General features: G+C 45.5%; 1 protein-coding gene across 3 annotated transcripts in view; it reads left to right on the top strand.

The window, feature by feature from the left end:
• The first annotated feature begins 3976 nt into the window (after positions 1-3976).
• Positions 3977-15556, top strand: part of CC2D2A (coiled-coil and C2 domain containing 2A) — a 135208-nt gene continuing 123628 nt past the window's right edge. For 2 of the 3 annotated variants that reach the window (XM_080795297.1, XM_080795298.1), the window contains exons 1-4: positions 3977-4279; positions 9723-9781; positions 11776-11859; positions 13705-13828. In XM_080795297.1, the coding sequence (XP_080651423.1) occupies positions 9743-9781; positions 11776-11859; positions 13705-13828 (247 nt within the window). In that variant the 5' untranslated portion in view covers positions 3977-4279; positions 9723-9742. Of the gene's footprint in view, positions 4280-9722; positions 9782-10940; positions 11032-11775; positions 11860-13704; positions 13829-15556 lie in introns of those variants that run through there. The other variant, XM_080795299.1, reaches the window with a different exon arrangement.

Here is a 15556-nt window from a genome sequence, read left to right on the forward strand (position 1 = left end):
TAAAGCAACAAATCTTATGTTATATGTATTTTAATACAATAAAAAACTCTCCAGATCCAAATGGTTTTAAAGATAAGTTTACAGAACAGATCGTGTGTGTGTGTGTGTGTGTGTGTGTGTGTGTGTATGACAGAGAAAAACAGATACAAAGACAAACACAGAAAGGCAGAGGGAGAGAAAGACAGAAAGACAGAGAGCTTAGTCTGCTTTTTTTTGAGATTCAAATATCCTTTCTACTAAAATAAAACAAGGACAATACAAGAAAGGAGAAACAATTGTACAATTTCACTGATGAACACAAAGGCAAAACAACAATCCTAATATTGGTAACTAAATCCAAGAATTAATTTTTTAATTATCTTGACCAAGTTTAGTATATCCCAGAAATGCAAGAAAAGTTTGGCATTCAAAAGCCTGTTAATGTAATTCACCACATTAAAAGATGAAAGAAGAAAAATCATACTTGATTATCTCAAAAGATGCAGGAATAAAAGCTTATGATATGATTCAACACTTGTTCTTGATTAAAAACTCTAACCAGCTCGGAACACTTAACCTAAAAGAATGAGATTTTTGCATTTTTATTTAAGACAAATCTGCTAGATTCATTTATTTTGCTTGCATAAGAAATTTTGTAAAAAATGTTTTTGAATTATGCTTTTTAATAATTTCAGAACATTCTGACATATGTAATTCTTAGGAACTGGTTTCATTTAGCTAAATGTTAAAATATCAGCAAAGTCATTATCAGAAGGTTAATTAGCACAAGGGTGGTGAACAGATCCTCTCTCTTCTGACAGCTGATCTCTTCAAATAGGTGATCTCATACAAAAAACATCTGCTTTAGACTGAACTGAAACTCACATGTAGATGCCCTAATCCTCAATGTGACTATATTTGGAGACAGGGATTTGAAGAGGTCATTAAGGTTAAATGGGGTCAGATGAGTGGAGTCCTAACCCAACAGGATCAGTGGTCTTATAAGAAGAGGAAGAGAGGGTGCCTGGGCGGCTCAGTTGGTTAAGCATCTGACGTGGTTTTGGCTCAGGTCATGATCTCAGGGTTGTGAGATCGAGCCCCAAGTTGGGTTCCATGCTCAGTGTGGAAGCTGCTTGAGATACTTTCCCCTCCTTCCCACTCTGCTCCTCCTCCTGCTCTCTCTCTCTCTCTCTCTCTCTCTCTCTGTCTCAAATAAATAAATAAATAAAACCTGACTTTATTAATCATTTCTAAAAGCTCTAGCTGATTCTTTCTCACATTTGCCTCATCTGTTTGATCTTATCTCACTCTTCTTTCATATTTTCAAAGCCTTCCTTTAAGTTCTTTTATGATCATTGTTTTCAAATATTCTCCATCTGATTATTTGATTATCATTAGTTCTTGTATATATAATTACACCTCTCATTGTGGATTCTTGATTATTTCCTGCTGTGTTGGCTAATTCTGGATTGTGAACTCATCTTCAGCAAGGTTTATCCATGGCTGTCCTGAACTAACTACTTGAAGGTGTAATCCTCCAGGAAAGTTTTGTATGTGCTCTTGCCCACAACCCCACAGGGATGCAGTAGCCTGAGACCACCTTTAAAATTTGTCACTTAGAGAATTCCTAAACAGTATCAGAAGCATAAATAAGGCAAGCCAGCATATTGTAAGCCAATTGTTGTGAATTCTCTGGAGAATATTTTTCCCACCACAAGCAAAGCATAAACTGAGACTGATTTTGGTGTTGTCTCCTTGTATGAGCCCTAGTTAACAAATAGTTTATTTTATTTTATTTTATTTTTTGTTTCTTTCAAATAGGTTCCATGCCCAACACAGGGCTTGAACTCATGACCCTGAAATCAAGACCTGAGACCAAGAGTCAGATGCTCCACCAACTGAGCCACCCAAGTACCCCAATATTCTATTTTAAACTAAAGACATATTCTTTTACCTCTGAGAGTTTTTCTTGTATTAGTTCTTTGATAAATCCTACCTTTTCATTTTCTCAGTTATCTCTTTCTATAACTACAAATGTGGAATTTCTTAAAGCACCTGGGTGGCTCAGTGGGTTGGACATCTGACTCTTGTTTTCGGCTCAGGTCATGATGTCAGGGTTGTGAGATAGAGCCCCATGTCAAGCCCTGCTTGGGGCTCTGTGCTCAACGAGGAGTCTGCTTCCCCTCTCCCTCTCCCTTTGCTTTTCCTCTCGCTCACACACTCTCTCCCTAAAATAAATAAATAAATCTCTTTTTTTTTAAATGTGGAATATCTTAACCTGAGGTCCCCTCATTTTCTCTGTAATGCTTTTTTGTAAGGGCAATATGATAGTTTTTCATTGGAAGACCCAAAAATGTCAACATTTGGATTCTTTTCTTTGTGACCATTCTGTTTCTTCAGAAAACAATTTTCCATGTTTTCCAGTTTGGTGCTGGTGAAGGAGGGACAGGAAGAGGCAAAGGTGTATGTCTGGTTCCTTCAGTTCTATGAGAGGGAAAGAGCCCTGTGCACCTCTCCATTTCCTACCCAGTTTTCAGCCCTGAGGCACACCCACCCTCTGCTGTACCTGGGAACTTGAGACCAGAGTGTCTCTGGCTCAACTTTCCTAGAGAAGTAGCCTCCAAGCCTCCAGTCTTCTCTGGGGGTAGGTGGTACAAAAAGGGAGAGCAGGGAGGATGGACATATTTCTCAGGCTGCCAGGGGTAAGGGAGGGTCCTGAGGATCTAGTCCCTCCATATACAGCCTTTCACATCTTCTTGCATTTTCAGCCCCCACTTGCCTTGTTATCTGACTATATTCGTTTCCTGGGGAGGTCATAACAAAGCACCATATACGTGGTGAGAAATGTGTTGTCTCACAATCATGGAAACAAGAGGTAAGAAATAGGGTGTTAAAAAATAAAGTAAAATATAATATAATATAACATAATTTAATACAATATAATATAAGAAGGAAATCGGGTATTGGCAGGATTTGTTCCCTCTGAGGGCTGTGAGGTAGAATCTATTCCAGGCCCCTCTCCCAGCTTCTCATGGCTTCAGGCCTTCCTTGGCTTGTAAGTGCTGTTCTCCCTGGATCTTCACATCATCTTCCCCATGTGCATGTGTCTCTGTCCCCAAATTTTCCCTTCTTATAAGAACACAGATTTGATCACAGTCCACCCTACTGACCTCTTTTAAATTGATTGCCTCTGTCAAGATCCTCTCTCCAAATAAGATCACGTTCTGAGGTCCTGGGGTTAGGACTCCAATGTATCTTTTTTTGGAGGGACCCAATTCCACCCATCACACCACTGAGCCAAATCCTCTCTGGAATCCTACAGAATGGATGGGCTCATTGCCACATTCCTATGCCTCCTTGCCTCCTCCCTCCCATACACAGACACACAGACAAAGACACACAGATACACTCACACATACACACACAGATACACACATGGGTGCACTTACACACACACATTAGAGAGCTTGGAGAGTGGGTTTCCTTGGTCTATCATTCCATTAGTCTTCCATCTGCTTTGCCTCTTTTCCCATTACCTTTGCTTTTTTGAGCCATACTATTTATATCCTCTTTCAGCAATTTCAGAGGGATTCCAAAAATAAGCAAAGATTAACCCAGTACATTCAGTCTCCACATTTAACTGGAAAACACTCCCGTGCCACACTCACTGGTGCCCGGCAGCACTGCTACAAAACCTTTCTGCAGATAAGCCAGACATACAGCCCTGTAACTGTGTGACCTTGCATGATTCTAAACCGCCTGACTCTGAGCATCGCCTTCTTTCACTAGAAATGCCCAGCGACCCTGATCACAGGACGGAGGACATGGCTTCTAAAGCTTTTCTTAGTTTCTTATCAGCCGCCCCAGGCTGACTCGTCTTTGTCCTTCTTCTGCCAGCTGTGCTCCTCTATTCACCCATTATGTTTATACTCCACTACTGGAAGCAACCTGTCTCTTTAAAAGAAAAAAAAAGAAAAGCCACCCAGTGACCTCCCTTAGGAACGTGTTGCTAAGAGGGTGTTTTGTCTCCCAGATGGCTGCAGCCTCCCAGGGAGCAGCCCCAGGTCCGCCCCAACACCCAGCCTTTCCCTTTGGATTCTTTTAGAAGATTCAACAGTAGGACTCGACTCTCTCCACTTTCCCTTTCATCCCAGAAAGCGGAATCTGCAAAGTGCTTTGTAAAGTTCCTTAAGGTAATCCCTTCTTACTGGGAGAGGGCTGCCGCAATGGTGTCCTGCCTCCAGTGACGGGCTTGGAGTTCAGCCTCTCCCCTCGGCACCCTGAACGGATGTAATGAATTGTAAGTGTAGGGGTTCTCATCACTGTGATTTACGTTTTACTTTCTGAAATTGAATCATAGAGCATTACTCGGGCTGCTTTGATTTGAGCGGCTGTCTGGTGTCTGGTTTGCAGGAAATGGAAGTCTGGCTCATCACTGCCCCTGGGTGGAATTCCTCCCAGATGGTCGCTCTGCTTCCGTCCTTGGACTTTTATGCCGTCCTGTTGCATTCTGGTCTCCCGGAAACATTTGCTGCCTGTTGCATTTCTGAGTCTTTCAGTTCAAATTGATTCAAGGGGCAAAGTTCTAATTATTGCAAACTTGATTCTGCTTGTCATTAGGCAGAGAAAGAGCCATTACAGGCAAAGGGAAGGGGATCACCACTCCAAAAAACCACAAGGAAATATGCTAGCTGTTATTTATACTGCTAGTTTGCCTTTTTTGTAGAGAGGGGCTGTGGAAAGCTAATAAAATCTCATGGGAAAGACATGTCTTTTACTGGATTTTCATATAACCTCTTCTGCAAACAAATTCAGCTCCAGAATGAAATATCTCTCTATGTCTGTCTCCTAGAGTGCATTTAAAGAGTCATTCATGCCAGCATTTATTGAGCATGAACAATGCACCAGGCAAAGTGCTATAGTTCAGAATGTACAGAAATGCATTAGACCGGGTCAGAAGCTCAGAGTTTACTTGGAAAACAGACCTATAAACAGATGGGGTAAGCACCATCAGATATGTATAAAAGAGTTGAACATGCTTGAAGCACAGTGAACTACTCCCAGGGAGGGCCTGGGAGCCCTTAGTTCACCACATAAATGCACGGGGCATAGGCCACAGAGCATAGCTCAAGTGTGGCATTTAAACATACCCTTCCAGGGTAATATGTGTTATGTCAAGCTGATTCAATGATTCTATAAAGCTGTATGTCACTAACCTTACACAAAGGGAAGCGGTGGCTGGACTACCTTGTAGAATTAGATAATGAATTTAGAAGGGGTGTGTGTAGCACCCACCAGGCTTCCAGGCTACATCCCTAACAGGCTAGGACAGAACAAACTAAGCTCCGTACACAGAGAGGAAACGCCTGTGGGCATATGGGGCTGGGGTGAGGGGTGTTTCGGAAGCACCAATGAGAAGGGAAACTCCGCTGGGCTCCGCTGAGGGGGGGAAAGCAAGGACCTTGGGTTTTGGAGCCAGGAGGTTGAAAGTGGGAACCAAAGTTAGTAATGAGGAACTTGAATGCCACCTCTGTTCTTTCTTATGATTCCCCCTGCTGTCCTCTAAGCTCTTTTTTTCATCTCCACTTCCATCTTCTACTTTCCCTCTATAACATCACCTTTTCTTAATAATAACACTTGCCAATCTCAAGATCCTGGTCCATGCTAGGTATTTTACCCACACGCTCTTATCATCTAGTCCTTCTAGAATCAACAGGAGGTAAGAATTAGCATTGCAAGTTTACAGGAGAGGAAATGTATCTCAGAGAGTTGAAGGCATTGCCTTGAGATCACAACAGCTGATCAATAGAGCTGTAATGGGAACCCAGGTTCATATAATGTTTTACAAAGGTCTCAGTATTTCTATACACCCGTGTGCGCACTGTTTTGGAATAGGACGCTCATACTATGTTATTCTTTAAGCAGCCCAAGGTGAGATGTAGTGCATCTCACATCATACACTTTCATTCTTTTCCCTGCGTCCTATAGAATTTGTCACAGGGTCCTCCGGTTATGACTCTGATCCACTCATGACCCTCAGAGACAGTCCATTTGTTTGGATGAAGGTATCAGTACTTCCCTAGAAAAATGTCTTTGGGTTTCTGCACTAAGATAAATAAATCATTGACCTAAAGGAGCCAGAGCCCTTTCTCACTGGGAAAATACTCTGTAGTTTTCAACTGTATATATTTCCAGAATAGTGGACTAGCATACACTAGCCTTTGATAGCTTTACAAAACCAGGAGTAAACAGTGAGACAGAGGGGTAGAGTGGCATGGGGAGGACTGTGGAATCACCAAGTCCTGGGGTCACATTCCAAAAGTGACATGTAATGACCATAACCTTGGACAAAGCATGTAACCTGCCAGAGGCTAACCTCAGGGGAAGCTTTTGTCCCTCACATGGGAACAGAACAGTCATAAGGTCTGGGGGTATTGTATATCTGGAGATAGCAGGAAGTGAGTCTGCAGTAAACCATGGCTCTTATTTTGATGATGCCAGTAGGAATATACTAACACGTGCTCAATGCATTTGGTGGTGACAGGCTGCATATTAAAGTCAGGCGGTATGGATTGATTGATCTTTTCCTAGAACCGTGCTCATGAAAAGATAAATTTTGATGTCAGTTGATTTCCTGAGAAACTCATTCAAAGGTAATGATCAGGAAAGAATGAGGAGAAAAACATCAACTCCGTTACATTTTTCACTTTTACTTCTGTTTGTTTCGTATCTAACTTTTTTGTGTGTATTTATTGAGAACGAATCTTTCTTTCCCAAAATACATCGCAGTTCTTTTTTTCCAGCTCATAATTCCCAGAGTTGTTCACTAGAGAGTCTTGTGTCCTTCGGCGTTCTGTTCTTGTTTTCTGTCCCTTGTTCCGTCGGGATCACCTCCTCTGTCCTTTTATTTTCCGAGCTGCTGTCATCAGCTTCCTTCCACCGTTTCTGGGAGCCTGTGAGGTCTGAAAGGGAGACCTCAGATTTTCAGATGCGTTGTGTCCCTTGAATATGCTAATTCCCCATCAGGGTCAGGGCAACCTTGAACACCTCAGATGAGCTGCTTAAATGACAGGACCTAGCTGAGATTCGGATCTTGGGATATTAGGAAGAGCTTATGATTCATCAGCCCCAGCCGTTCTCCCCCGTGCTCTCCCCCGTGTTCTCCCATTTGATCCTCATGGCAGCCCAGAGAAGACAATGAGGATTTAAAGGGGCTCCAGAAGGTGGCCACAGGAGACACCGCCAATAAATAGTGATTCAGTCATTCATTGGAAACACATTTATCGAATGTCTACTGTGTGCCATACTCTTAGGTTCTGAGCGTAAACAATGAACAAATGTCCCCCCGCCCTCGTGCAGCTTATATTCTAACAGGAATGGACAGACAATAACAAATAAATATGTAGAGTGGCAATAAATATTATGGAAAAAGAAATAGGTATAAGGTAGTTAGGGAGTCCCAGGAGGGTGAGGGAGGCAGGTTATCATTGTATTATGAGTTTTCTGGGAGGCATTCTCTGAAGGGTCTCTGTAAGGTCCTGAAGGAATTAAAAGAGGGAAAGAGCTGTGCAGTTATCTTGAGCAAGAGAGTTTTAGGCAGAGGGAACGGCACGTACAAAGCCCCTGAGGCCAGAGGAGTCAAGTTCTGATCATACAGAGCCATGTAGGCAACTGAAAGGGTTTGGAATTTTACTCTGTTGAAAAAAGGAAGTCTTTGGATTTTGAGTGCAGGAAGGACATGATTGCAGTGGAATTTTAAACAATTCACTCGCTTCAAAGAACAAGCTGTAGATGAGCAAGGTGGGAAGCAGAGAAATTAGGAGGGTCTTAGAAGAAGCCATGTGAGAGACAGTGGTGTCTGACCAGGATGAGAACAGTAGAGTGCTTAGAGGTGGATTGGGGTGCTTAGAAGTGCTTAGAGGTTCTCAGACATTGCTCTCAATGTAACTTGAAGGCAACGCTGGCAGGATTTCCATGGATTGCATATAGTGTGTCGTGTGAGAGTCATAGAGGAGTCAAGGACTCCAGGGCTTCTGGCTTAAGACGAGTGAGATCTGTCTGTTGCAACAAGAAAGGTTGCAGCACAAGCAGAGTAGGGGGTCATGATATGGAGCTTCACCTGGGGCATGTTAGGCCAAGCGAAGATATCTATCAAGCATCTAGATATTTGAGTCTGGAGCTCTGGGTGTGTGTGGGGACCCAGGACGTAAGCATGGAGAGTATCAGTAGACAGGCAGCATTTAAAGCCAAGAGACAGAGTAAGACCACTAGGAGATGAGTCGAGCAAAGCAGAGCCCCATGCATGGTCTTCGGGGAGATGCAGACAGGTACAGAGCAGCCTGGGAGCCTGAGAGGGGGTAGGAGGAACGTCAAGAAAAAACACATCCCAGGAGACAAGTGAAGAAACTATTTCAAGAAAAAAGGAGGTGATGGGTCACTTTTGTTACTAAATGCCTCTGAGGGTCAAATAAGATGAGCACCAAGGATTGATCATTAGATGTGGCAAAGCAGGGCCACTGGAGACCCGGACAAGAGGAGTTACAGGGAGTGCTGGGCCCAGCAAACTGACTCAGAAAGAGGGTTTGAGAAGTTTTCCTGTAGAAGGTTGTAAAACTGATCACTAGCTAGAAAGGGAAGTGAAGTCCAGAGAGAGCCCTTTTATTTATTTTTTTTTTGAAGATTTATTCATTTATTTGAGAGAGAGAGTGCACGCACAGAGGAAGAGGAAGAAGCAGGTTCCCCACGGAGCAGAGAGCTCAACGCAGGGCTCAGTCCCAGGACCCTGGGATCATGATCTGAGCAGAAGGCAGATGCCCAACTTACTGAGCCACCCAGGTGCCCCCAGAAAGAGCCCTTTTAAGGAAGGGGCCAATTGCAACACTTTTTTCATGGAGGGAAATGAGCCAATACAGCAGGAAGAAGTAATTATTCAGAGGAAAGAAGGAAATTGTCAATTCAAGGTCTCAGAGGAGGGTTGTGATGGGCCTGGTGCACAGGGTGAGGTCCCAGCCTAGATGGGAGCAGGGACGGGCATGGCAGTGAGTGGAAGCAAAAGAGCGTGGGAGAGGGGCAGGAGGTGGGGAGAGCCCCTCCGGTGTCATCTCTCTTTCCAGTGAACTGAGAATCAAAGCCAAGGGAGGAGAGTGAGGCTGGATTGGGGAGGTGGGGTTTGAGGAGAAAGGGGAAGCTGTGGACTGGATGGCCACCAGGAGCCTCTGACTCCAAGGGCAGAACTCTTTCTCACCTCCACCTCCTTCACGGTGGTGCCAGGTTCTTGGTTGGGCTCATTGCCGGGCTCATGGGTTCAGAAGTGTCTAGCATCCTTCCTTTTCCTCTGGGGCTCGTTTTCACCAATCTGGGTCTGCAAGCACATATCCCTTGGGAATGAAACGTTTACTCAGCTCTAACACTTCATTAACAATCGAGGTCAGCTTCATATTTATGGATAGTAAGAATGATGTTTCACTGATTTTCAAAGGTCTGACTTCTTTGTTTTTTGTGTTTTTCCTCTTTTTTTTTTTAAGATTTTATTTATTTGTGAGAGAGAGAGTGGGAGAGAGAGCGAGCAAGCACAGGCAAACAGAGTGGCAGGCAGAGGCAGAGGGAGAAGCAGGCTCCGTGCCGAGTGAGGAGCCTCACATGGGACTTGATCTCAGGATGCTGGGATCATGACCTGAGCTGAAGGCAGCCGCTTAACCAACTGAGCCACCCAGGCGTCCCGTTGTGTTTTTCCTCTTGTCCAGGAACTGCCATTGCAGCCAAAATGAATCCCAAGGAAGAAAAAGTAAAAATAATCACAGAGGTAAGTGGTTGCTTGGATGTTCCCCTAAAGGTATGTTTGTGTGTGCACTGCATTTGTGTCGCATGTGTTTGTGAGTGAGGACATTAGGTCAGCAACAAGCATTTTCTGCACACAGGCTGCATGCAGAGGGTTCTATGCCAGGCACGTGGTAGGGATGGGGGCTGAGGTGTAGGAAATGCGTCCTTGCGGGCTGTCTGTGAATGCTCTGAGGCTGCTTGGTCTCCATTTCATGAATTCCGACACACAGCCGTTTTGAGTTACCACCTGCTGCTGAGTCAGCTCTGCTGAAGCACATTCATTTGCAGAGAAATTCAGAGTGAAGGTAATAATCATAGATTATAACCACTAATGAAATCTGTCACAAGGAGTCCTGCAATTTCCAACCCATCATGTACAAAACATCATTAAACACAATCTAGGACAGAGAAGGAAAACCATCTCCTGTTGGGAGACCGTAGACCTCTGAACGGAGAAGCTACTGCCCTAAAGCCTAGCTTCTCTCCTGGCTCCAAGGCTCACTGACTTGAGACCACAGAGGCAGAAATGGAGAAGATAAGCTGTTTTCTACTGAGGACTTCGGAAGCCAGAAGGAGCTAGCAAAAACCAAGCAGGTTTGCTTGAAGCCAATTCTGACAAACCACATAAATCTACATCAGCTTATGCATTCATGCAACAAACATTTATTGTGCCTCTGGTCTCTGGGGTTACAGCAACAAGCAAAACCCTGTGCCTTCATGGAGTTTCTGTTCTACCTAATTTGTGGTCCTACTAAACAGTTTTCCACTGACAGAGAATCACAACATTATTGGAAAGTAAGCAAACAAAAAACAATTAAACCAAAACAAAACCCAAATTTTCCATAAATCTGTTCTAAGCCAGTGAGAACTTAAACATGAGTTAAGGGCACATTTGCACATCTCAGTCTTACTGATCCTTACTGATCCTATAACCTAAGTTGGCCAACTCCTAAGATAAGAATACCCCCTACCTGGTGGCCCTGAGTCGTGAGGCCCTGGTGAGAATGGGACTTGCACCCAGAGGATGAGTCGGGGAGATCAGGTCCCTCGGACAAAAGACAGCCCAAGCTCTGCGCATTCGCTGGTTAGGACCTCAGTTCCCTCCACTAACCGAAGTTCTTGCCATCTCTAAGCTCGATGACCAAGGGCAGGGATGTACAATTGGAGACTGTCTCAGCAATGAAAATCCCAGTTTCGTTTTGAACAACTTTCTAATGACTTCGGTATGATCGGGTAAGGTTCTGGGTTTACCTTGCAACCTCGCTTACACCCAGAGGTGTTTGTGGCCCAGTTTATAAAACTCTAGAACCAGAGAAGTTTAAAGCTTGAACACTTCCGAGCATTCAGCTCTACCATTTTATAAGTAAAACTTTAGAAAGTGCAATGTGGAAAAAGAAAAGTTTGCACTGTGAAAGAATTTCTCTGTTTTCAAAAAGACTTGCAAACGTTTTCTTTAAATTGAAACCTCATGGTGATTGGACATGTATCTTCATTATTCTGGACCTGAGACTGAGGCTAGGGGTGCAGAGGAGCCCGGCCCTTGGAACCCCAGGTCTGATTCCGATGTCGTCCTGTGCTGGGGTCCTCCCCCTGGACACACCGGCTATCGTGGCAGATTCACTTGTCCTTGGCCATCATTAGATCGTGCGTTTTGAGGCCATGGGGCTCTCTGGATGCACAGTGATGTCCTATGCACAAATGAGGATCTGGGACCGTGGAGGCTCCAACAACACCCCATTTATGATGTTTCCATTTGGATACGACTTTTCAAGACCATGACTATTTTGAGAAGAGATGCTGGTGGCTGCTCAGACCATGGCAGCTGTCCCTTTGCTCACATTTAACTTTTGGGGAGGGACAAGATGGCCATTTTAATGTTAATACCTAAAATGCCCCCTCCCCGCCTTACTGGCTTTTGTTTCCCAACTGACACGGGGACCAAGTGACGATGACTCTTCCCTTTGCATTTTTTCAAAGGAGTTCATCGAAAATGATGAGGACGCAGGTGTGGGAAGGCAGAAGAAGACCTCAAAGACTGCAAAACAAAAAAGGAGGAAACGGGTAGGTGGGGCTAGGGATCAGGTTCTGTGCATCAGGCTAGTTAGCAAGATGTTCCCACCTGCAGGGGACCACACCTCCTCCTGCGGGTGCCCCCTGGAGAAGGCAGGGATGTGGATGAAAGGTGCAGGGTGTAGGACCTGTGTGGGGCCTCACGGGTGACCCTCATAAGGAGGCCCTGGTCGATATTCTGAGCGTTTTTCTTCTGAGGTTCCCCAGGTCTCCTGAGAGAGATGGCCAGGGCAGAGGGAAGGCGGAGTCTTTTGAGAGGCCATGAACTGAGGCTGGCGATAGATGGCAGTGCAGGATTACGAATCATGGGGAATTCCCCCTTTCTCCAATTTCAAACACAAATTCAGCTGCGGTCTAAACCAGCGGGCCCCCCACCCCCCAGCTCTCCTCCACAGGAGTGACGCTCCTGGTCTGAGAGTATCCATCCCCCAGCAAGACCAGCCTTCTCAAGGTAAATAAATCCCCATGCTCAGGAACCCCTGTCCTCTGAGAAAGGGAGGCAGGGAAGTTCTTCTGGAGCGGCAATTTTCCTGGAAAAATGGAGGTCCCAGCAGGGGAGGGAAGGGAGAGAGCGCCATTTTGAGCCGGCAGCCACGTGATGGGACTGCCTAGAGAGGGTGGCTGGGAGGTGGGGAGGACACCAGGGGATCGAAGTCTGGGAGAAACACCCTCTCTCCACCAGCCCCCACCCCTACCCAGCACACTCCAGCTGGGAGGGGCTGAGGGGCAGCCTCTGCGTCTCCTGCAGCTGGGATGGAGCAGCCCAGGGGAGGGCCAGAGGGCGGGAGGCGCTGCCAGCCACGTGGCTGGTCTCTCTGGCCACTGAGGGAGCTTTAACTCCTTCCTACAGGATCCCTCAGAGGCTCTGCAGCCAGGGCAGGGGACCCAGCACGGACAGAAAGAGTGCAAGCCCTTAGCTCAAGGACCACAGGCACAGTGAGCAGGGGTGACAGGCATGAACCAGGACAGGACAGGAAAAGAGGAAGGGATGGGGAGGAGAGCTTAATACCAGGCTTGCAGACCACGGAACAGGAGCAGTTTGAGCGGGGGCGGAGGTGGGGGGGTTGTTGCCAGAAATCCAGAAGACTGTTTCTTAAAGCCAGTGGCACTTCAGAATGGAATCTGGGAGGAATGTTGTTTTGGGGGGGAGGTTGTTGTTGTGGTTTTAGGATGGTGCCTCACACCCAACCCAGGCCACTCATTTAAATCACAATGTCTGCGCTTTGCTCCTGGCCTGATACTTTGCTGCGAGCATCTCCATGAATGGGCTATTTTTATCTCCCTACTTTAAGATGGGAAAGGAAGGAAGCTAGGCAGTTAAGTAACTTGCCCAAAGTCCCAAGGTTCATCTGAGCTCAGAGGCAAGCCTTTGGCTCCAAAAGCCGTCACTCGGCTTGTCCTCCACTGCCACCTCTGCGCACCAGACTCCCTTCCTCCTCGGGGAGCAGGGGAAGGAACCAAAGGCTATCCTTTGCCCTGAATCATCCGGGGACACTTTGGCAGCTGTTTCCAGATGATTTGGGGTCAGGATCACATAGTTGGGCCATGGCTTTTCTGCTTCCCTTTTCCACCCAATTTCTGCAGAGCTCTGCACAGTATACATAGAAATAGTGGAAATATTTATTTTATGTGGGAGGCCTCGGTAATTTCACAAGAACGCTCTTAGACAAACTTAGGGTTGGCATCCCTTTTCTGACACAGGTAACAGGACCACGGATATCTAGATCTGAATAATATTGGGGTCTCTCTCCTCGCTGAGTGACCCACCTCATCCCCAGATAGGATCTAAGTCAATAGAAGCCCAGGGAGTAACCATCTCTGACCTTCTGCCCACAGCTGCCCACTGCTGGCCCTGAGGAAATGGTGTCTGAAAATCCCCACTTGGGCGATCAGCAGGAGCCCATGCAGGAAGATTCTGACACTCGGCCCCTGAGCATAACAAGCCGTCGTGGTCCACGAAGTAAGTGTCCCCACATCGAGTTCAGCCAGTATTAATTGCTTACTGTGATTAGCACAGAGCCATATGGGAATTTTTAATGGGTCATATTTCTCATCCGTGGCTGCCACCCCTCCACCCACTTCACCCCAACTCTGTGGATAATTTTCTAGGTTAGCATCTGCTGGGAGACAAGACACATAGCTTCAGGACATGTTTCTATAGCCACATATGTTTGTAAGTATTCCTTGAAATAGGAATAGTACAGGTGTTCAAATTCGTAGAAATTCAAGGGAGGGTGAATGGTTAGGAAGCCACCCAAGCTCAAGAAGTGGGGCTTGAATCAGATGTTGCAAGACTCGAGGGAACTTGGGAGGGTCTCAATGGTCTTGCCCTTGGGGACCCCTGCACATACCACACTCCCCTACATACACACACACATACACACACACACACACACATGCATATTCTTCCCCCTTCCAAGAACCTCCACTACCAAGGACACCATAAATTAACTGCTCAATTGTAGAGAAAAGGATTATCCCTTGCTTATGGCTTTTCATGAGAAGTGGATTAGACTACAGGAGAAGGTGTGGAACACTTTTCAGTTGTTAAGTAATCATTACACATGGGGTGCCTGGGTGGCTCAGTGGGTTAAAGCCTCTGCCTTCGGCTCAGGTCATGATCCCAGGGTCCTGGGATCAAGCCCCACGTCGGGCTCTCTGCTCAGCAGGGAGCCTGCTTCCCTTCCTCTCTCTCTGTCTGCCTCTCTATCTACTTGTGATCTCTGTCTGTCAGATAAATAAATAAAATCTTAAAAAAAAAAATCTTTTAAAAGTAATCATTACACAATTGGTTACCCTGTCTCCCTGCAGCAGGGCTGGGGAAGAAAGTAACTACTGGAAACCAGAGGGCTTTGGAAGCAAACTCATCCGAAGTCCAACCCTAAGAAAAATGTGGTTCTCGTCTAAGAGTAGTGATATCATAGGACTGTTACAAATTAGGAAAACAGAACCAAACTTTATCCCATAGAGTCACTTTTCTTTCGAAATGCTCAAAATTACTCGTTATTGAAGATCACAATTTATCGTAGTTCAGGCTACCACAATGAAATACCATAGCCTGGGTAACTCAGATGGCAGACATCTATGTTCCCATAATTCTGGAAGCTGGAAGTCCAAGCCAGGGCTCCTGGGTGGTGGGTTTCCTGCAAGGCCTCTCTTCCTGCTTTATAGGTGTCTGCCATCCCCTGTGTGCTCACTCAGGTGTCTGAGTTTATAAGGACACGAATCCTACTTATCAGGGTCCCACTGTGTATCTCCATTTAACCTCCATTACCTCCTCAGAGGCCCTCCAAATATGGTCACATTAGGAGCTAGGGCTTCAACATAAGAATTCTTCAGAGACACAATTCAGTCCATAGCATAACTATTGGATAATTAAGTAGTTATTTTTTAAGATTTTACTTATTTATTTATTTATGAATTGAGAGAGAGAGTGTGTGCACATGTGAGGGGGTGTGGGGCAGAGGGAGAGAATCTTCAGCAGACTCCATGCCCCGTGCAGAGCTCAACTAGGGCTCAATCCCACAACCCTGAGACACCAACCTGAGCCAGAACCTAGAGCTGGATGCTCAACCCAATGAACCACCCAGGTGTCCCATTTAGTAGTTATTTTTAAATCAAGGGAAAAAAGGTAAGAGAGGTTGGCCAATAATAAAACTCTTTTTCTAAGATTTTATTTATTTATTTG

Source organism: Martes martes (genome assembly GCF_963455335.1).
Source record: "Martes martes genome assembly, chromosome: 2".
Lineage (NCBI taxonomy): Eukaryota > Metazoa > Chordata > Mammalia > Carnivora > Mustelidae > Martes > Martes martes.